Below are 24168 nucleotides of genomic sequence, written 5' to 3'. Positions count from 1 at the left end.
GCCGAGTGCTTCAAACCACAAAGATCTTATGTTTAAGTTAAGAGGCGACTGGCCCTCCAGTTTAGCAAGTGGGTGAGCGGCTGGCACTGATAAAGTTGCTCCACAATGAGGGACAGGGACAAGCGACATGTCTACAGATGCTTCGACTTCTTTTTTTTTTTCTTCTTCTCCTGGCGGAACTCAAGCGCTTGCTTGACTGTCTGGCTGCTCCCACCACGAAGACATTCTCCCCACTTCTATTTAGTGACTGAATGACAGTGGAGGCAGTGAGCTATGATTAGAGAGGAGCCCATATCTTACTAGATCCTGAATAATCTCCATCCCCTCCCACCAATGAGCAAGGCACAGAGGCGGCAGAGAAAGCCAGAGGAAAAATGAGACACGAAGAATGGACAGAGCTGTCCTATGTATGCCAAGATGTCACATAGTTCCCCTGGACTCCTCTATACGCCCAGTGTGGACACAGTATAAAAAGAAAAATCAAAATTCATTCACTTTGAGTCGCTTTAACTAATCTGAGCAGTGGCAGACGTAATCAAAGAGAATTTTACATTGAAATCTGAACAGAAGAGAAAGAGACATTAACTGGAGACTTGCATTAAACAATTAAACTCATTCACAACTAGTGGTTAACTGATTGGCTTTAAAAAAAAAAAATCAATTTCCCAAACACAACGACATGAAACGTCACTAACTCCGCCTCCAACAGATAAATAAATGGTTAACTACACACACAGAGGAAAAACAGAGAGGAAGAAACAGGGAAACAGGGGGGACCATTGAAATTCATCTCACAGCCTGAATTTACTTAACTGCGGGTCTGTGCGCGGTGATAAACGGAGTGATGATCCGGCAACACGTCTTTATCCATGCTTTGCTTTAATTAACGGCGGCTTGTTTGTTGAAAAGATGATTAATATGCCAATGAAAATTGCATAATTGAATACCACAACACTCGCACAATCAGGGAGGAACATGCCATTTTTTATTAACTTTTCAGTATCATTATTATTACTATTATTTGGTATTTTAATTCACTTGACAAGCGGCGCCCCTCCCCATCCCTCCCCACCACAACCACCACCTTTAAACAGACAAAAAAACAAAACAAAACCAAAAAAAACACCAAGGATGGTGGAATTGGCGTGACCGGTGGGCCACACTGGGCCCAGCTGTTTATCACCAATAGGAGGTCTTCACAGTCGGTGGTACTGCTGTGATATCAACACCTATCAGTGTGAATGCTGCACATGAGTCCGTGTGTTAGAGCAGGGACAGTGAGAGTAGAGCGGGGTTGGGGGTGGCTGGGTTGGATGCAGCTTGCATGGCACTGACTGTGGCCAAGCAGAAATCTGTGAGGACACCAAAAGTAAAAGTTTGCACACGCATATGAAATGGCACACTATCTGAAGCACCGGGGACCAGATTTTTTTTCCCCTTCACAAAGCAAAATTCACGCATGAAGAAATAACTCCAAAGTCACTCAAATAAAAGTTAAAAAAAGAGGCCAAATGAAAACGACAAATTCCACAATTTGAACGAGTTTCACTTGAGCAACCCAGAGTTTACCCAGTGTTACATCCCCTGGCACAACTTGCACCAGCGTCTCCATACTAATGCTAAATACACACATCAAATATTCAGCCAATTACAATGAGAGCCCTTGCAAAAAAGAAAAAAGAAAAACCTGCAATGCTATGGTGCCCGGGAGGGTAAGCATTACAGAACAAACACACTTTCAGAGAGCTAAAGAAAGACGCCAGGGGTGTCGAGTCCCCCCTGGGGTGGAGGGTAGAAACAGCACCACCAACTTGCCCTTTACGACTGTCATATTTAGCGACGATTTATTTTATTTGGACTTTTTCACATGAAGTGGAATCAAAAAGCAGCTGATTTGTGGACAAAACGCTTGGAAGTAAATGATCTTATTAAAGCCTTCTCCCACGTATCCACACAAAACTAGAACTGGATATAGTGACATCTCCCTCACATGATAAGAACAGTGATTGCATTTTTGTCCTATTTTAGATTATATAACTAACAGCCATGAAGTTCCTCCATAAAGCCTCTTAGTATAGCGGATCAGTGACTAAATTTGCATCGAGTCGATGCAGCACAGGAGTACAGTGATTTGTCTAATCTCTTGTTGCATATTTCATCGCTATAATCACACATTGTGCATTTGCGAGTGTGTACGTGGTGGTGATGGCGGTTGCGGTTGGGGGGGAAGTGGGCTGTTTTCTCCTTGCACAGGTGATGCATAGAGTACAAAGCCTTCATCGACAATCTCTTAAGAAATAAATGTATTTGTTAAAAAAAAAAAGAAGAAGAAGAAGCGGACAAATGTTTACACACAGCACTTTGATTGCAATTTAATTTTACATCACTCAGGGCCCTGAACTCACAGAGAAGCTGATGATGGACTTTCATCATCAGTATCAGCAATCTCAGTGTCATTCATGTTTTGTGAGACTTGTCAGAAGACTTTGAATAAACCCCTGGAGGAGCGAGATAAAACCTTCCTTTTCTGCGGGAGAATTGCCATGATGCACGTCCAAATTTCTTGATTACAAGACGAAGCGGGGGGAGAGAGAGGGAAAAAAAGTAAAAAAAAAAATAAAAAAATAAAAACCTTGAATGAAAGCCTGCGCTGAAAGTTTTCAGTTTGCTGATATAACAGTCAAGTGTGTCTATAAGTCTACTTAAAACGCTTAGGTATCAGTGGAGACAGCTGCGACACCCTCGTCTTATGATTCTGTCGAGACAGTACACTATCAAACCTTTCATACCGTTCCCAAGCTACATTTCCGGTGACAAAAGCTTTGCGAAAGCCTCCTGAAGGATTCATCTATATCCTAATATTTCCAATCCAATTTAACTGGAGCAGCCGGAGTGGTCTGAGCACTAGTTTACCAATCTTTGCTTTCCAAGACTCTGTGTGCTGAAGGCTTGAGGGGTTCAATCAATGGCGCTTTGATCTCGGCTGGAACCATAATTATTTAACATTGTTACAAGGATTTCTCTAATCCATCCTACCATTAAATCCCTTTTACACCCTCATCTTCTGCAGCCTAATCTGCATCTGGGTGCTCCGTTTGTCTCTCTCCCTCATTTCGGCTCGCCCCTCCCTCCTTGACGACACCCTGACTTTATAATGGACTTGGGTGTCGACTTAGAAAATGCCTTGTTTACTGAGAGCGACCTGATTGAACTGTGCTTAAACGGACTGTTGCTGTGTAAGAATTTAAAAGTTGTTTTTCTTAGTCGATCTGTACTTTTAAGTGCTACATAGTTTGGGTTTACTTTCAGTTCAGCTGGGACTGAATGGTGAAAGGATTCTGCAGCTATAATGCCAAGATCTGGTCACCGAGCTCAGTAATCTCAAACATTTCACATTGTGGTCCACACCACATATCACCCACTTTGACCTTAAGTGGGCTCGGCAAGTAAAAAAAAATCTTTCTATTAGCGTAAAGACTTAATGCCTAAATTTGTCAATATAAGAGTAATTACTACACTTTCCTCAGTTCAACATGTTTCTGTTTTTCAACGTGATAAAGAAATGCTGTTCTAGTAAATGAAGAACGACTCTTTGGGCTTAAACTGTAAGAAATAAACGTGCTTATATTCCAGACCATCCTGTAATTGGAGGAAAGTTTTTTTGTAAACCACAGAAAATGTCCCATATTTATTATTGATTTCATTGTGGACACGTTCTTAAAAAACAGATATTTCTGTAGTACTTTTCTGATTATCTATTATTTTATTACTACAGTATGAATGGCTCTAGGTGAGATCTTTATCAGCATGACAAGTTTTAAAATTTATAAATATACAGGTAAAAGTCCAAAATTTATCCTTCCCTTTATCTAGAGCCAGAGTTTTTGCCAGGCTGATTGTGGCCCCTGGGCCTTATGTTGGAGATATAAGATATAACTGTCACCGCTTCACCTTCATTTTATCTTTTTTTGGTCAATTTTTCCACTAAGTTTCTTCAGATGAACCAAAAGAATGTCCAAGTTCATGTGACTGATGCCCAAAAGGTTTCATCCCATCTGTTTATTTTCATGATCACTTTGTCTCCCAACAAAAAAGGGCCCACTGTCCTTTTGCAAATATTTGCATGTCTGTGTTTCACCACGATATAAATAGCAGCACGGGCAATCGCAAACATTTGTTGAGGCACCTGCCACAGTATCGTGGCCATCTGGTCCTCCAATTCTCCTAGCATGACATATGTGCATTAAACCTGAAATGGTTATTGTTTTTTTTTTTTTCCTTTTTTTTCCTTTGGCGACTGGAAGAAGATGGATTGGCCACAGACCGTTCTAGGTTGGCTGGAGTCAAAAATGAGACTCGAGACTTTTTACATCTGAGTGAGGCTGCGTTTTCAGCATGTGCATGTTTGATGTCTTGAAAGGGGAAAAGAAGGGGGTGGATATAAATGGATATCTTTTTTCAGGGTGATGTGTGTGTGTGTGTGTGTGTGTGTGTGTGTGTGTCTGTGTCCCACTGTCAGGTAGATTCTCAGATGGCCACTCCTTCAGCTGACCCCTGCCTCGCCCTGGCTGATGCCCAGCTGGCATCAGCAGCTGAGCAAGCTGGGCCATGCCGGCCGTCAGGGACAAGCCAAGAGAAGAGATTTGTGGACAAGGTGATCACATTACTTCTGTTACCACTCTGTCACACTCATCTGCCCCTTCTGCATCTCCTTCTTTACAGCGTGGCTCATTTTAAGTGTGTTTTAGGGCTGATATCTTAGATGTTGATGTCAGTGTATGCAAGTCACATCTACTTCAAATCCAGTTTAATCAGTTTGGGAAATTGTTTGTTGACATTAGCGGCAAACTGACAGCTACAGTAGATCAGCTTAATTCAATTCAAAACACTAGCATGTTTAATGCTGCTTCTAAAGTTCTCTGAGGCATTCCAGTGATATAATGTTGCACTCTGGGACAGTTTATGGGCCATTTCTTTTTTTTTTTTAGTAAAAGGTCAAAATCTAAGCAGCTGCTAAGTCTTTCTTATCCTGTTAAAACTCCATGTCATAATTTTGCAGTGGGGATGATTTTTTAGACCTTGACAGCTTGTTGTGCAGTTTCACTAATTATTCTGAGTGGAAAGTAAGCTATGCATCATTTGGCACAATGCTAGAATTTGCAAAACTATGGCAAACAATAAAGTTATTGGGGGGGGGGGGATGCACAAGTCTGAAACTCTTGCTAATTTTGTCGCTAATCAACGTGTTATAATCAGAGGGCATCCACCTGTAGATGCTAAAATCAATCACAATCAGTTCAAAAGATGGCATTCATCATGCTTCAATCTGCAAAAAGATTGTGATCAATGGAAATGCTTTCCACTGTATCACTACAGAAATAAAATACAATAAAACTTGTTAGCACACACATCACACTGCATGTGCACACTGTATTTATTTGCATTTGGGCAGCATAATAAGCTGTGAAGGCAAACCACATCCTATTAGCAGTGGACAATACAGTGCCGTATCTGAGTATGTGCTGCTTCTTCAGCTACATATTAGTTTTAATTCTTAAATTTAGTGGTCCACAGCGTACCCTAACAAATGCACACACAGACTAGACACTTGAGCTGAAACTGCAGCGAACACAATTACAGCACTCTTAACGAACCCTGGATTTTCTTCACTTTCCAAAGCGGGGTGTGGTTTACATGAGAAGGCATTTAGATAAGGATGAGAACAAGTTCATTAGCAGAGTTAGCTAGCTAACACACACCATTCCCAATTAGCCTAGAGGAGAGCAAGCGGGAGAGAATCGAGAGAGACGGAGTCAGATTCCTATCACAGGCAGTCCATGAAAATGAATAGAATAGCATGACACGCTATCTGGCAAATCAGCGGCTGATTGCGAAACACCCGTGACGAGAAATGAACACGAGACAGAAGATCAGTGTGCAGATTTGCTTAAGGACATACTTGTAGAGATGAGGGGAGAGAAAGGGAACTCGCTGGGTGTTCCACATCAGAGACCCAGCACTCTGAACAACAGAGAAGAGCCAGCTATCAGATTAATAGTGAGTCATTCAGTACGCTTCTCTGCTGTTCCAGACAGAAAGACAATCAGAGAACAGGGGCCAATCGTGGACAGCACTTGACATGAGTTACTAAAGTGGAGATGAAATGCAGGGACAAAAAAAAGAAAGAAAAAAGTTCAATTACAGGATGTAGATTGTAAAGGCTTTTGTTGTTACTCAGCAAAAGGGAAATGGTATGGAGGTGCTTCAATAGAATCACCAAAGCAGGTGGGCATGTACCGAGTTAGCCCACCTCATTAAAAGGCTTCACTCTCTTTTTATGTAATGGCCATTACACGTCCTATTCAGATGCACACGCGCAGTGATTAAAAATTATCTGTTGGTGATCATAATCACAGCTGCTTAAACTTAAGCCAAAGAATAACAAAGAACTTTTGAATGCTCAACTATCTGAACATTTACAAAGAGATTAAAGGGGAGACAGTCTACAAACTAAATAAATTTGCTTTTAATCGCTTCCAACAGGAAGTCATGTCATTTCGAATGTCCCTATCTGATTGTCTGATTCCCCCTCTTTATTCAAATTATAACATGCCCATCTGACTTTTCCAGCACAATGGGAAAAATTAAAAAGGGAAATGACCTTTCATGGCAGCCATGATGAAAGAGTGAATGGCATTATTATGCGCCAAGATTAATTTCGGTCTACTCCGCGGTGCCCATTGAGAAAACACACGAGGGGGGCACGGGTGCCTTAGTCGCTCATTAATTGGTAGGTGTATCATAGAGATGTCAAAAACAAGATGATTATAAACCGATGACCCGGCTGCGAAGCGCACACAATACGCTACAATATAAAAGCTTGTTTGCTTAAAGTTGGGTGCAGCCAGGTGCTAAGTGTCATTTTTCCGGCAGCAATACAGCAGAGATTGGGCCACAAGTGTCCAAGTCCTCTGATAAGTTGGAACCACTCATGCTGCGGTTTAGCAAAACATGAAATGGGCATCATGTCTCACATCACTTCCCCTGCAGTTCAGCTGTCCTCGCTGTATGCAAAGAGAAAGTTTACTTCAAGTCCCCCTCCTCTCCCTCCCCGCTGCCTGTCCAGCAGTGTGTTTCTGAGCCTCTAATTCTCATTCTGATGGCTAAGTAGAAGGGGGAAAGCATAATTACAGTCAGTCATACATCCAGTCATGCTACATCCATCCCTCCTTTTCAAAGCAGTATTTTTAAGCTCAGCATTTCTTGCCAAAAAAGGGGGCCTTTTTTTTTTCCTCTACATGTGATGCCTTCTTTTTGTCATGGCCCCCATAGTTCTGAGCTGACCCCCTCAGCCCTGTCTCCTGACTGATCACAGTGATGGTTTATTACTGTCGTCCCGGCGCTCTTATCTTTAGCCAGCAATGCTCATTTCCTTCCCCAGATTTAAATGCAAATGTGAAATTTAATGATAAATGCATTATCTGATAGGTGCGATAACACTGATTCACTGTCAGTATAAAATACACACCCCGGGGGGCTTCGAGCTAGCAAGCACAACTTGCCCAAATCCACTTTTTTCTCCCGCTCTCTCTTTCTTTTCTCTCTCTCCCCCCCCCCCCCCCCCCCCCCCCAAAAAACGCATGTACCTGCAATAAATTCTTGAGGTCATTTTATGCATTAAAAGGAATCACATTTTGTGTGTTCAGCAGTGCGGGCGCAGGCTATTGCTGAGCAGTAATTGCCGTGCAACTATCTTGTTCAATGTATTATCCATCATTTTGATGAAGTTACTTTTACTAAAAGGGCAAACAAGATAAAAAAAAATGTGTTGTAAACTCTTCAAAAGCTGCGTCTGCATTGCATTATTCAGTTCTTTAAAAAAAATGTCTTTAAGGAAGCAGTTGTCGACAATTTAATTTACTGTTAACCGAATGGTGGCTTCACGTACATTTCAAGCGAGCAGCAGACTTCTGACACGATTGTGTAGCTATATAGTTACTATACAAGGCAATCATTTTTAGAAACAATAATATTTTATCCCCTTTATCACCTTCCCTCGAACTACACCGCATGCCTTTCAGTTACTCAACAATAACTTTATCAAATGACCCCTGAAAGCCTGTCTTGTAAAGTAATACTCATGCTTTTCTTACTTGGACCATCCCATTCCTCTGGCCCCATGGCAGCGTGCCTGCTCTTCTCCCCCTGCCCATCCATCTCCGACTCTCCTGCCTCTCGATTGCCATCTTCCTCTCCTGTAAGTAAAAGAGGGGAAAAAGCACTTTAAGTCCCACAATGCACACAAGACCCAAAGTGAACAGCACTCTCTCCAAATTTAATGTTCGGACATGTAATTTAATGAATCGTTGCATTATGCAGACTTTGGTTTTTTTAACATCTTCTCCCTGTACCAGTTAAGTGTACCACAATGTGACGTGTGTGTTTCCGTGTATGATTTTGTAAAAGTGCATTCACCACATGCAGCTGCACACTTTTATGTAAAAAGGAGTTCCCATGAGTGCTTGCAGGAACAGGAGGAAGCCCAATGGAACAGGAAGGAAAGCAATGTGTGGGAGAGAGGTGGCTATTTATTACCGTTTGATCTATTGTGGAGGGAGCTAGAATGTGTGTTATAGGATGTAGGGGCTGATTTACAGTCCCAAGGCTCACACAGACCATGCTAAGGGATATTTGGGTATCTCTCTCCAGGATGTAAGTGCTTAAAGACCTTGTTTTACAAAAAAAAAGAAAAAAGACTGTAGACGCGCTCACTGTAGACGCACTTACTGTAAAAGAAAATCTATTTTTGCATGTCTACGGTAAGCACAGTTTGTACTCAAAAGTTTATAGGCACATAAATCAGAGCTTAGTAGGTGCCCCAAGTGTGGTGCTCTAAATAAATCCAATGTGGCTGACACAGTGGTTGGTGTCTCTTCAGACTCGGGCAGGTAAGAGCAAACCTGCTTGGGGCTGATGGTTTGTGGAGGTACATTCCTCTCACTTTTGTCACCCCATCTTTTTCATTCCTTTGATGTTTTAAACCCAACAGTGAATGGTCAAGGACAGGCCTGGATTGCTCCAGTGGCTTACTACACGCCACCACAAGGGAAAAGCAGGGGCGGGAGGGGGCATGTAGATTTAAATACAAATATATGACGACAGGACAATCTATACCTTATGCAGCAAACCTAAATATGAATATATTGTAACCCCACCTGCCTCTGTTCTTCACCCCCCACAGTTCCCAAAAAAACACATTTCTGAGTCTTAGTTATCAACCTTCAAGTGACAACTGCCACAGGACACACACTACGTCACTTCAGCGCCGGCCATCCTCAGTCGGGTTAATCTCCAGATCAAGCACATACTCTGTGCTTGTTTAGCTTTTTTTCCCCTTTTTTTTGACGTGGCTCACTTCAAAGAAAGCGGCGAACATTGCCAAAAGGATGTCAGCTTTCTATCTCCCACTAAAATAGAAGATGTGTGCACGAAGAAAAAAAGCGATACTGTAGGGAAGTCTGCAGAAATGTCCTACTTACAGTACATGAGGTCATTATGACCCACTTTTGCTTATGCAAGTGTCTGCTTGGGCTGGCAATTTCTTCCCCCTGCTCCTCCTCTCTCCCAGTATATTATCACGAGCCCACTCAACTAAATTCCCCCACTATTTATTGTTGGGCCTGGAGAACCTCTTTAGCATACCAGGCTCGTATTATGACGAGGATAACAAAGGCGTATATCAACAGTTCCTTCCAATGGAGCGCAGTTTGAAAAAAGAAAAAAAAAAGCTGGTGAGATAACATTAAAGGCACTACCTTGATCTCAGGCGAACATGTTAAGCCCTGTAACGAAACGTATTGGAAGTGTTTAATTACAGCCCGGGAAATGAAGCTACAAGATGATTCCTTAATTAAGCAGTGATTAAGGATTTTCTGCCTTCTATCTAACACAGTTTGCAGTGCATTTTAAACACAATCGCCCAGGCAACCTCACAGGGAACAATGTCACAGGGCTTTGATGAAGTTTCCTGCACAAATGTCACTAGGAAGAAAAAAAAAGCGAGCAGAGGAAGCAGTGCTGGAGCAGCACTCCTTTGCTTACAGTACAGTCAGTGAGATAAAACCTGGAATACAGAGAAATGTCGAGATCCCCCCCTGCCCCGGATTTTAAAACAACATGGAAATGGATTGATTGAGGTGCTCCATTTCATTCACCGAGGTCCAATCTGAGTAATCGAGCCTCTGCTTTGTTTCATCATTTGAATTGAAACCCCTCTGCAGTCTTATCAAAGGGGACAGATTGTCAATGATCATCCTCTACATTATCGCCTAGATCATAATTTACATCTGGCTTAGGTTCCTTTCCCCGCACGCTCAGATGGATATACTTGAGGCTGAGTGAGAGAAAGCTGAGGAGAACAGAAGGGACGGGGAGGGCTGGGGAGGCGAGGCGGCCTGCTGGGTTCTGGGTTGGCGGGCATGCGAGAGGAGCCAGTGAGCTGTTAAAATCAGCTCTATCGCTGCTCTATCAAAGGACAGCTCTCTAGCCAAATCGCAGTCACACGCAGCGTGCCACACATTCAGGTCAATAAGCTTATAGGCGATTTACACAAACAATTCCTCGAGCAAGGTAGCAACAAAGTCATATTGGCTTTTTCCCTCCCTTTTAGCATTGTCTCTGCCGAGGAAGCCCTTGAAAATGTCAATCTCTCGCGTGCGACTTTAAGGAGCTCAGGGCACTCTAATCCTGACCACTGAGTCCTGAGACAGGTTGCAATTTCTGCAAGATGGTGTATAAGTATTTTTAAGTATTCCTATGGGATTGCAGAGTTCTATAGGTTACCAAATCCCGGGCTCGATGACTTTAACCCAGTGTCGCATTTCTAAACCCATCACATGCTTCCTGGTGTTGGAGCTTGGCGATGATTTTCAAAATGTAATATCAGGAGGGGTATGCCTCCCCCCCACCCCCCCACCCCCACCCCCCCTCGTCAGCATCGTTGATATTGCATATTTGGCTGCTGATGCAGATTGCGTCACATATACAGATAAAGTCAATTCAAGGAAGCAACCTTTTTCACCAAAGTCAAGCATAGCTGTAAGACTTCTCTGCTATCTGAAAAATAGGTCTGAATTGCATGCAATTTGTGGCAGGCAGAGCACTCCAATGGAGGGAGGCTATTAGTGAAATGCCTTGCCACTGTCTCTTTAAATGCCAATAAATTCCCATCATTACAGAATCTGGCAGTTTTCCTCCCTGTCTGCAGCCTGGGTCTTTATCTCGCTCTGCCTCAGTCTCTGAGCATGTAGATCTGGCCCAGTTAGATTGTCATACTTAACAAACATTAATGATTAATTTCCTCCACTGAGTCAAATGGGGCTAAAGGGATGACTCGATTCATCTTATCGCACCACAAATTAGCATTTCCCCATATTCTCCAGCATCAACTGTGCATTAAAATTCCACATTTACCATTCTGGGCACTGGCAGCTGTGGTGAAAGAGCCAAGGAGATCTTTCTCCCGTGTTGCTGGAGATTCAGATTACTTCTGTGTCGCACAAAGAATAATTAATTGTGCCACTTTCTCCTTGTTACTGTACATCTGTGGCTGCCGCAAGTCAAATTACTCACCGAGAGGTTATTTGAAAGTTCAAGGTGGGTTTTTTTTAATTATTTACCGTGTTAAGTCCTTTGCTTTCACTTTTCACTTCAGCTGTGATAGAATATTTCTGCCCACATCGTCTCTGTAATTCGAGGAGAACGGCACAAAAGAGTGTAAATTTTCACATTTAACTTGATGTATCTTGACACCCGCAACAACCTCAGAAACGAACTGAAAAAAAAACAACCCTCGTGTAATGTAACTTCACGAAAAGCTGTTTTACGTCGAGGAAATGAGACACGTGAAATGACATGTAAATTTACTGTCAGTGCTAAGTAAGGAAGTCATTTGTCATCAGACAAACACTTGGAACGCTCAGAGGGAACAGCTTGTGGCAACACCCTGTGCTGAACTTCACAGATAGCCAACAATAAAAGAGGGGGTGAAACAGCAAGGTGAAATTTCACAATTTCAGTAAAAAAAGATGCCACTCAGCGTATATAAAAAAAGGTATCTTTCTCACAATTATGGAGCCAGGTGTGTCAATAGAGTATAAATCTTTTGTGTGGGAGCGAGCGTGTTCATCTGTAGGGTTCTTCACAAGCACAGCTCCATAAATGTGAAATTGACCGAGCAGGAGAGGTTGTTTGAGGTAAAAATTCTTGTTTAATAGCAAGGGAAAGCCAAGGTTATTTCTTTAGATGTGTGCCTTTCCCCCTTCCTCATAGAAGTCTTGAAAGGGAGGCAGACCCCCTCAAAAAGCCATGTATATTAAAAACAGTGTTCAGTCTCTCTGGGGTGCTACTATTCCACCAAACTTGTTCATTTTCAGAGACATTATTCTGAGCTGAACTGACAGGGGGCTGCTCATACCTGTAACCGTATATCCACACGATTCAGGGCTGCCCATTACTGACGATCATGACGCATTATGCGAGGGATTAAATTGTGTAGCTGGTCAAAATAGGTCTAACTTGAGTACTTCATGTGCAGCTGGATAGTCCCATCAGTGATAAAGCACTGTATTTTAATTCTTGATCACTGAATTGTGTATCCAAAATAAAACATTAACTTGCAGAGTATTGAATGAAGCTGTCTAATAGAGGCATTGGAGTAATTACCTGGGATGATGTGAAACACATGTTCTTGATATACAAATTTGCCTTTATTTTAATAGATTTTTGCATTTGAAGTCTGTTTGAACTTTTTTTTTGTCTCCAAAAACAAAAGAATAAAATCACTCCTTCCTTTGTTAAACTGGACATGTGCGACCACTGGTGAGGCCTAACAAAAGGACAATGCTGTGTTTAAATGGGTCATAAGTCAGAGGGCTTAGGAAGCACTGATGCAGGACTAATCATTTCTACTGTTTGTCTGAAGAAGAAAAAAAAGATGATCCTAAAAGCATTTTTGTCATTTCTGTTGCCAATGTCAAGCTAACAGGCCCTTGTGTGTGTGTGTGTGTGTTTGAGAGAGAGAGATGCCAACAGCACCTTACAAGCTAAATCAATGAAAGGGCCAAAACCCAGTGAGAGCCACAGCACTATTAACTAAACAGGTCAGGGAGTCAACCGTCACCTAATTTTGAGGTTCCTGAGCCTCAGACCAAGATGGGACGTCAAGGTGCTCCACGCACTTATCTGGGGAGTCCCTTTTCTGCAAGGGTAAGGCAAATGGCTGAGTCTTTGGTGGCATTCAACTTCTTGACCTTTGCGCCTTTAAGCGGCTTTGCTACTTCACCGCACTCTGATCAAAGTTAATAAGTGCTTCATATGTTAATGAAAATTGGTACTCCTCTTTGTGTTCCTACAGCTTTTTAATACCTATTATAGACTGAAACTTTTAATGGAGGTTTTAGGTCCCCCTGACAAGCCCATTTCAGAGAGTGACTACACAGATACAAGGCTAAGCTAAGACCAGAGAGTTACTGCTCAGTGGAGGAACCTTACACGGGAGACCTTATTCTCCGGGAAGCAGCAGAAGATAAAGGCCATGGGATGAGTGGCTGCTTTAAAACCCACGTTCAAGTCCGCACAGGGCTAATTACAGCACGCCATCACATTTGAGAGGGTTTAGTTAATCAAGGGGGGGCTCTCTTTTGCCTCCTATAGTCGAGGAATAACACACTTAAACCATTTAATGCCGCCAGGATTGCGTCCCGTTTAATTCAAGGCAGTTTCACATAAGTGGGGTAAATTTAAGCCACTCCGACATTAGTTTTAAACAGATCTAATTGAGGAAGGGATCATGGGAAAGTGGCTACACCTGATGATTGCACACAACTTGGCACTAGGAGAAAAGAAATTTGGATAGTACATCATTTGGGTCTTAGGAGGCAATGGGAGACTTAGCTACTGTAAGCTGAGATAGCAAAGTAATACAAAAAAAATCGGACTAGTAAGGCTCGTGCATGACAAGGAACAGATTAGAAGTGCTCAGGGAAAGTACTATTTGACATTATGGATTGGTATTTCGTGTTGTCTTTATTCATAAACAGGGAAAGGAGATTTGAGACCCGGTTCCTTAAACAAAGGGAATACCAAATGGCACTGACAAGGTTCTTTGAAAATTTTCAGAAGTTGTACTACTTTTTTTTTTTCTTGTTGTAACCACCAATACGCGCCATCTATTTCATAGCTGCTGGGTTATTAGAAGTATATGCTTCGTACTTTGAAGTTTGAGTGGGGACACATTACGGAGGAGACAAAGGGTGAAGCGGCCGAGGCGTCTCTGGTAATTGCAATTTCTGAACAATTGCGCCGTTCAACTTTTCCCAGAGAACAAAAGGAAAACATTATTGATACGATTACCGGGGCATAGTCTACCTGAAACATGAAAGATTTATTTTTTTTCCTTCAATAATGTAATCCCACGAGGCACATCAGTTTAGAAGTGTGGAGAAATAATTCTAAACAAATTTCCCTTTGAAAGGAGGGCGAGGAGGCAGACATTCAAAGCATCAGTTCTTCATTAAAAAGTCAAATTTGTGGCATCCGAGCGTCAGTAAGAGCGGGGACACCTGGGGTAGCGAACGCCACGCAACCGGAGGCTAGGAAGAGGCGGCGGCGGTGGGGTTGGGGGTGGAGGTTCTGGGCTGGGTGGCGGTGGTTGGGGGGAGGCGGGACAGGTCTGTCATCTTCACACTGTAACCTGAAGCAGGCCACAAATTAGCTCCTGTGATGGCACGGTGTGACCGAAATGAAATAAACACACAAAGAAGCAGTCTAATTGAATTGGAGTTCAAAGAGGACTCGGGCGCATTTGGCGACGCTGAGGAGCTTTATAGTGCTGGACCTCCGAGCAGTAGCAGGTGCTGCTGAGTGTTCACAGAGCTTTAGCGCCGGCTCAAAGGGAAGCGCTACGCTCTCCAGTGCATTGGTGCACCGTAGCACACCTTCACAGCACTATCACAGAGGGAGAGCCAGTGTTGCTGGTGCCATCTCCATCTCAGATCAAACCACTGCTCTTGGGTGGATTGCTGGGGATCAAATATCAAAAATGGATAGTCTCAACTCCAGGCAGTGATGCGGGAGAAATTCTCAGACGGACACAAGTTCTGCCAGGTTTGATTTGAACATGTTGAGGAATTTTATTAGACACAATTGGCAGGAGTTTAACTTACTTTTTGATGCTCAGCACTGGGGCGGGCACAGCATATTGTCCCATATTAGGCGTTTAAAAAAAGAAAAGATGGCTGAACGCTGCATGAGGAAGCCCGCCTGTGAAGTTTCGGTTTTGGCCGAGTGCGGGAGCTCACCTTTGTTGCAGAAGTACTCCATGTCTTCGCAGCTTATGTTCTCAGTCTCAAACTCGGCGGTGAAGTTCTCCTCCACCGAAAACTCATCTTTGGCCAGGAGCTCATTCTCCTCGGAGACGCACTCCTCCTCCTCTTCCTCCAGGCCATCCTCCAGAGGACCTGAGGGAACAGGCACACATATGTACACAGAGACACACACACAGACACACAAGGGAGATGTTCAGCAATTTCATCACACCCTTCAGGCTTTCAAGAATCAAAATCTTGTTTCCGGTGTTGCAATAATACAAATTCAAAGCACTGCGCAACATTGCGTGGTCTAAGCGCCGTATGCATACACGTTCAGAGATTCGCACAGGCTAAAGATAAAGCCACCCCAATAAACACTATTATTTTACCACCGTGCTTCACATCAGTGTTTCCATTATTCCTATTGAAAAAAATCCCTTTGAGACTTTTTTTTCCCAGAAAAACAAGCTGACATGCAGCCAAGGTGAGCGCTGATGTTAATCCCGCTACCTGCAAAACAAAACCTCACACAGATGGAGAGAGGGAAGGAGAGAAGGGGGGCAAGAAAAAAAAAGTTCCTTTCCAGACTTTTCACACAGGCATCAGCATGGGAGGAGGAAAGAAAATACTTTTATTAATTTGTTAGCCTTATCACAGGGTACAATGTTGATTTTCCATTTACATTCCATGCCTCCGGGTAATACACCAGTGCAATCTTAAAGGAGACACTTTTCCGTGTGATTAATTTTTTTCCCCCCTCTGTGCAATATTATTTCTTTAAATCTAAATGATTTCAGAGGTTTTTTTTTTGCTTGTAGCTGTACATCTCTTTTGGTATTTGCATATTACCATTTTGCTTCAATCAAGGGTGTTGATGGAATTACTGTACTGCCACCTGAATTGTATTAGTTCTGAAAACATCTCACCCGGCATTTGAATGTTATTAAGATAATACGCATCGCGCACACCTCTCTCCTTTTTCTGCCAAAACATGTCCGCAAAGTCCCCGCATGACATACCAAAAGCGAAAAAGACTGGGGGAGCCCTTCTGGTTTAAGTTTAGTTTAATATTTGAGATGATGCACTCTGAGAAAAACCTGCATAAGCCCCATGAAAAAAAACCAAAAAACACTCCTTGCTCCTTCTCGAGTCGTGTTTAAAGTGAACAATCATGTCAAAAGTGCTGCTGTCACTGCCAGCTAGATGAGGATGCTGTCTCTGTTTCTGCCTCTCGTGCATCCACCTAGAGCTCAAACAGAGCGCACTTACATCCTCTCCACACCTTTCAGTCTGTTTGTTCTATTGTAGCGGGGGCGAGCCCCCTCAGCTTTAATAAAGCAATAATTTCACTTCAGAAAGTGGGGCTGGTGTGCCTCTCCTGTTTCTCTTTCTTCTTGCGACGAGTCTCATAAAAGACCCCCCTGATGTCCACAAACTGCTTGCTCTTTTCATTAGTCTTATAAATTACTCCTTTGTAGAAGCCAACATCTGCAGGAGCCCCGGACATGAAAAGAATTAGCACGCGGATCTCTAATAGACACTGCAGAGGCAGAGTGCCGCTTTTAAATTAGGATACAGTTTTATGATCTTATCTGATGCCTTCTGCTGATTCGCTGAGGAGTGAAGTGAGGCGTGAAGTGACTCGATGAGTCTACCATCACTTAAGATGATACTGAGAGATAAATATCGCCGTATCAAGGGGAGATTGTATGACTGGCGGTAAAAGCTCCTGCCAAGGCAATTGAAGACAGTGTGAAAGAAAGCGGGGAAATACATTTCTATACACACAGTGTGTACACATTCCATTACACAGCTGAATAAGAACTGTGTGTACAACTAAACGATTCTTCCTCTGTTGCTGGCAAATACAGCAGCGCCATTGCACCGCGGAAAATAGACCTACAGTGTTGTGTGATAATAAGGGTAAAGGGAGATTAAAGATAAACTTCATGGTCAATAAAACACAAAGATTAGGTAGATAAGATGAGATAGAATTGAGGTTTAATAGACTCAGAATAAGGGCATCTCACTTCCCCACTCCAACAGATAGTAACTAAATGGAGCATTTTCAAACTGATAGAGATACTGGAGGCCTTGCTGAATATGGAAAAATGAAATATTACACCCAGCCTGAGACATTAAAGGGGGTCCGAGGACTACTTCTTTTGGGACCGCGCAGATTGACCAAAGTTTGCTCGCATCCTCACGTGTTTAGTTTATTATACAGTATTCATTGCATGGAGAGACCTGAAATTATTTCAGAGACAGCAATGATAAGAATAATGACTTTCTAAACGACCAGCAGCACACTCCTAACTCATTTTCTGATAGTGGCGTTCCTGCTATATTTAGTTGTGTACTGTTTAAAATCCTGTCACATTCGCTGTGTGACCCACGCTTGTTGGTGCATTTCTATAGGCTCTGCTGACGAACTGGGCCAGAGGAATGTCGGCTGCTTCGCCCTCTTATCGAGCCTCCTCTGGAGTTCAGATGGCCAATGACACCGCGGAGAAAGTGTCTGCGCTTCACTTTGCCGCAGAAAAACAACACAGTGGTGTTAAGTGGTGCGCTCATTACGGCTGATCTAAGCCTGCTAGAGATGCATGTTAACTTTATAGTAACACGCGATCTTTACCCAATGACAAAATCATCTACCGGTTGACCTAATTAGCGAGGCAGCTTCATTTTAAAGAGTGATCAATCAGAAAATATCACCCCGTTTTCTTCCTTTCTCTGTTTTATATCATTTTAAGTTGCACATTTAAGACAAAACATGTCATTTAAAGATATGAAGTCACAGGTTTGTTCCTCTGTAAATATTTAACACGTGGCGACGGGTTACAGGAAGGCTTCCTAACAGGTTGAGAACCACTCGACTCAACAGTTAATTAGTTTATCATTAAAAATGATCGTTAAAATAATTAGCAGCTGAAGCCCTGCGCTAATTATCTGTAACCTGAAGTGTGGCAGCCTTTCAGAGCACACTTTCAAGTTTGCAGACAAAAGGCTTGGATCGCGAGATAATCGTAGCACAAACGCTGCTATCTTCTCACTTTTAACAGGATCTTTCAGGAGGCTGCACTCTGTCTCAACTTCCTCTCAATCACGGTCAGTGTCCAGGTATCCCAGCACCCTCCACATCCGCCCTGACACATGCACACCCTCCAGCCTCGACTGGATCATCCGCATTCATCAAGACTCTTCTTCTGCCGAGAGAGACCGAAAGAAATCTCAGCTCTGTTCAAACAGTCATGCAGCAGGAGCAGCCAATGCTAATAGAGTCATTGGTAGCTGAATGCAGGCTTGATCACAGTGGCTCTTTTGTTCATGGCGTGGCCTCTGTCTGATAGGGATCGGCCATGCGGAGTGGAGCTCCGAAGAGGGATATGGTAATGCCCCCACTGAGTCTATAAAATGGGGTGATACTCTGAGACCATATGATGGACAGAGGATTAATGAGTCACAGAGGAAGAGGGGAACAGAGGAGTACGGACTGAGGTGGTGGAATGAGCATATCTTTCAGGAAAATATACTCTGTACTCAAGTCTGTGCCTCAGTGGACTAAAACAGAAAATAGGAAAGAAAAAACACACACACATGTGCCAACCTTGTTCCAAAGCTCACACTTTAAAAAAAAGGAAGACGAAGAAAAAGAGGAGCTCTGAAGAAATATGTGTGTATGTGCAAAACTGTATGAGTGACTGCTAATTTCATGGCATGCTTTTTCAAGCATCCGCAATGTGGGGAGCTTGTGGCCGGGCTGTGATAGCGATACCTCACATTATCAGCAGGCTCCACAGTGTGATGTGTGGATCACAAACCCAGCCTCCTCTATAGCTCCCTAATTAGAGGTGAGGTAATTGAATCTGACAGAACAAAGCGGCAGATCTCTATAAGCATGGAAATCATTTTTGCTCCCACCTATACAGTTTTTCATCCAAACGGTCCATTGAAAATGTGTCCAAGCTGGCCTGGGGATAAAACGTAGCACCTGAGACTAAACATGAATGCATAATGCAGCCCTAAAATCCAACAGGGCCACACAGCTCAACCTCTGCCAGCTCTGCTCCTCCTCGTGACTGGCCCTTTGTGCCAAAACTGATACTGGGCCTTCCTCACTTCCGGGTGAACACGCACACACACATGCAAACTTTTGCGTGGGAGGAAATACAGGAATACACTTTGCCAAGCAGGTTTAGATTCCTGTGATCCTAACCCTCCACAGCTGGAGAAAAAGGAAACGACAACCGTGTGCGAAAACATAAAAACACGACTGTGTCTCATCTTGGAGGATAGGTCGGGAAGGTTGAGAGAGAGAAAAGAGAAAGAGAAGGAGGAGGAGGTAGTGGAGAGAGGCAAGGGGAGACTGGGGGCCATCCTCTCTCCTCAGCTCTAATGACCTTTGGGAAGCAGAGGGCTCCCTCAGCCTTGGAGGAGACTTAGTGTATATGTTACAGGGCTCAAGCCACTAATTTAATCCTTGATCACTGTAATGAAATAGATACCATTTACGCAGCTCTTAATAGCTTCATATGCTACAGGAACCCTCAAAGGAATTTTTCATTTCAAGCATCTTTTTTTTTTTTTGTACTGCATAAATGTTACCAAAAAAAAAGCGCTTCCCTTTTTTTCTCCAAGTTGTACACTCTGTGATCAAACTAAATGTGGAGCTAATGCTGTAACACAAGTCAAAAAGTAAATTAGCATTTGCATATTGTCTGTGAATGGCTGCTTGTGTGTAAATGCGTGTGTGTGTGTGTGCTGGGAGGAGCGTGGAACAGCTTCAGTGGAGACTGATGTGTTCTCAGAGCCGCAGTCTGTGACCAAGAATAAGCAATGCTATTGTTTAACTTGATTTTCCGGTCGCTAAGCAGTGTAATTCTCGTGATTAGAAATGGCTGCCTTCCTAAATTCGGGCACTTACAATCAACAGTCAACAAACTGCTCGAAAACGCAGCACCAAAAAAAACAACAACAACAAAAAAAAGGATATTGTGTGGTGAAAAGGGGAGGGAGGGAGGCTGGGTTTGTTCTAAAGTGGGGGTGGAGGGGGGTGAATGTATTCACATCCTCGTATGACACACACACAGAGGAAGAGCACACACACTCGTCTGCGAGGCTGCAGCAGAAGATGACAAGGCATCTAAATGTGATCTGATGACATCATGTGTTTAGATGGCCCGCCGAGTTTACATTGCTGTACATTTAAGCTTCGTGCAGCAACACTAAGGCACAGCCGCTGGCTAGGAAAGTATCACGGTCCACAGATTTCTCATGACATCCTGTGAAATCCACATATAAAAAAATCTAATAAATAATAATAACAATAAAAAAGAAGGGACGTGTGTGTATTTTTTTTTTTCTCAAATACTGTTAACATAATTCCAGTCGAGTATCTTATTCCAATCAGACACAGCTTTGGATCCACGGCATGTTTGCGGAGTTTCTAAGTTCTGTGTTGTTGCGCCCAGTGTTTCTGTCTGGACCGTTGAAGAGGAATAACACGCTCTTACTTCTTTATCCAATGAATTTGAATTGGAATGGCATGAAAACATGCTGGCATTTGACTATGCCATTAAAATGCTGGAGGCACCTCTGAGCGTGCCCGAGGGCTTCAGCAGATGCCAGCCAGTTTCTCTGTGGAGTTAGCTGGGTCCTGCTACACTCTACTGACTTTACTTGCCTCTCTAGAGCTTACAGAGGGACGCGCACATGTCCAAGTGGACACTGGTACAACGTTTGGTCCATAAAAGTCACTGAGCTTGTCTTCCAAGTAATATGGGCTTAGTTAATGCCTCTTTTTGCAGGGTAACATTTGCTTTGTAGGTGCAACGAAGGGATTAAAATGCTGTTAAAGTGGCCAGTGTGCTGGATTTAAGTCCTTCCTGTTACACACTTGCTTCCCTCTCTGGCTGAGTGATTTATTAGTGTCATTCTGTTACTTATAAGGAAATAAAAGTTAACCATGTGCCTGTACACTGCATGTGACAGCTGAAACAAAGCAGGTAAAATATGTGTGGTCTTAATTACTGGTTTATAAGCGAGCTTTTCACTAGAACGTTCACTTTTAATGAAGCCATTGAGTGAGGCTCCTCCAGGGAGCTATCATGGTTAAGTGGGGGCATCCATCTTCAGCCATTGGCTCGTCTGCAGACGAGTGGAGGCTCTGTCTACAGCACGCTCACCTCATATTGGCTCACTTTATCTCCACTAAGTAAAGTCTGTTGGAAGGTGCTAACAGTGGCGAGAAAAAGACTTTTGTCGAGCAGCTCTGATGAGACTCGGGGAGTTTTCATTCTGCAGAGGCACCGGGCACTTGACTGTCTGTTAAGTGCTTAATAAGATGCCTTCGTTTGACGTGGAAAGCATCATATTCATCACATTCAGTGGCCTGCAAGCCCGTTGGGGCTAAAATACTGTAGCGATATTTTAAAATGCTAAAACTGCCTCCGCAACAATTAGCTTTCAGTCCAGCATCATTTCAAAGAATTTAATGGGGCGCCTTCAGAAAAAGAAAAATGATTACCGTATCAAAAAAGTGTAGATAAAACAATATTTTCTCATCAAGGAATTTCTATGAAATGGATATATCTAAGATGTCAATTTCATTCCAGTGCTATGAAGCGGGGGTGGGGTGGGGGGGTGGGGGGGGGGTTCTTTTGCAATAAATTCTTCATTAATTCAATTCTAATTTGCCTCTGGTTCCTATTTCTACTATTGATAGTTCCACTTCTTAATACCTCGGATAAGGGGGGTAGAAAATCATTCCAATAACTCAGTGGAGGCTGTGAGCAGCAGATAGGATCTAAATATTACCAATGCCAAAAGAAGTGTGAAGTCTGATGAACATTTCAAAAGAACAATTCTTTATGGATCAGCTAAATCTTTTCCACTTTTTAATTAAAAGTAAAGAAAATAGAAGTTAATTATCCTGTAAAGATTAGCTGGTGGGCATCTTTCTGTAAATTAGTTCTAATTAAAAGGAAATTGTCAAATGACATTCAAAGCACTGTCCTTTAAAACACAGACCGAGATGGGCTTTTTCTCCCCCTCCTCCTCCTCCTCCTCCCCTTCCTCCCCCACTCTGCCTCCCTCCTAATTCTTGATCTGGCCATGTGAAGCTTCTTGCTGGAAGATTAGGATTCTGCCAGTGCTTCAGACAGCACACACACACACACAAAGGCACACACACACATACTTTGTGCTCCCTGGATAGCAGGCCTCTAGCACACTGTGAAATACTACTGCATCAATGAGGAGCTAGGTTGCTGGAGATAAATACTCCTCATTGATAAATGATTGCACTGATTAGCTAGCTTGGAATCAGGCGTAAACTCTTACACTGTATCGGGCTGATATTGGGTTCTAGTAAATTATCAGGCGCTAGCCACCATCCAGCCCAGTGTAAAAATGGCCAGTTTACAGATTTATAGTGATGCAAAAGTTTCCCATATTACCATCAGAGGGATCGAGACATGAACAGCCTCATATATCCAATAGAAGACCAGAAAATTGTGAGAAAAAAGCCTCAACAAAAAGTTTCCCATGTACAAAGTGCAATCCAAAACATTTTTATTTACTATAATATAAAGTCTCCAAATCTTCCAACTGTAAAAATATTGAATGTTTTCATTTTTCAAAACAGTTACATTCCTTCTCTGATCTAGATCACTAGCATCACTATCAGAGCCCCATCTTCCATGTTTCTTCTCTGCCACCGACATAAAAGTGTGCAAACATGTGCACAGAAACGGCACTTAACCAAACCTCCGCTATCATCGCTTCACAAATAAATGATAAATCAATCTCCTGGGGTACAAATGTGTGTATGTGCGCGTGTACTGTAGCTTTCATCTGATTTCATGTGGATTTCATCATTCATTGTCTGGGCTCGGCTGTTGCTCCTCATGCACTCGCTGCATTGTATCAAACCGGGGGGGATTCCAGCATACAGTCCGACAGCAAAGAGGGAGGAAAACAGCGCTGAAGCCCCTCCATCTGCTCCGGCTAATGATGATGCTCTCCTTGGCCTGGAGCAGAACTGTGCGAGGGAGATTTACACCCATAATACCCCCGAGGGCTCTGGAGCCGCCACCGCACTCCAAAACACCGTCACTCCATCACTTTCTATATGATAGCTGGCAGAGCAGGTAACAATGGACCAGCAACAATGTCTTTTTGTATTACTGACAAGTGCCTTATTTGGTTGACATAACCTGCCTCTGTGTCTGCGAAGTGGCACTGAGCACACAGGAAAATGGATGACAGCTACACCATTGAGACATTGTGCACTTGCAACAATCACACCACACTATGTTTCTTACAAAAAAAGAAGAACGTAGCAGCGTGTGTGATATGAGGCAGGCAAGACCAGCGCTGACTGAGGGAGCGGTGGCTGTCTTTACGAAACTCTAATTGGAGAGATGGCAGTAAGGGAAATCAGGCATCACAGTGAGGTAAACTGAACAGAGCTGCCTTTCTCCATTTACTCCATTATAAAGGTTTATAAGTTGTAATTGCCCTTCAATTTGGGAGCTTCAGACCCACTATAAACCCCTGTGTGGGCCTAGCCCTGACATCTATCTCCTAAAACAAGTGAGTTAAATGGTGAGAGGCAGAAAGAACGACTACGTGCGAGTGTGTGTTTGTCAGACTGAGAGAGAGAGGGAGAAGTGGAGCGCTCCACTCCTCAGGGATTGTGTTCACACACAGTAAATGGAAGTGGCACAGCTCTGACCTTTGAGCCGCAGCGTACGAGCAAAGTGAAGGCGCTGTCAAAATATTGCTTCAGAAATGACAA

General features: G+C 43.1%; 1 protein-coding gene across 1 annotated transcript in view; it reads right to left on the bottom strand.

Annotated features, from left to right (window-relative positions):
- Nucleotides 1–24168, bottom strand: part of zfpm2a (zinc finger protein, FOG family member 2a) — a 120070-nt gene that overhangs the window by 73447 nt on the left and 22455 nt on the right. The window contains exons 2-3 of the mRNA XM_006794782.2: nucleotides 15360–15518; nucleotides 8154–8255 (exon numbers count right to left, since the gene is read on the bottom strand). Of these exons, the coding sequence (XP_006794845.1) occupies nucleotides 8154–8255; nucleotides 15360–15518 (261 nt within the window). The remainder of the gene's footprint in view (nucleotides 1–8153; nucleotides 8256–15359; nucleotides 15519–24168) is intronic.

This window comes from Neolamprologus brichardi, chromosome 11, assembly GCF_056152115.1.
Source record: "Neolamprologus brichardi isolate AB-2024 chromosome 11, ASM5615211v1, whole genome shotgun sequence".
NCBI lineage: Eukaryota > Metazoa > Chordata > Actinopteri > Cichliformes > Cichlidae > Neolamprologus > Neolamprologus brichardi.
This window is presented reverse-complemented; position numbering and strand designations above follow the sequence as displayed.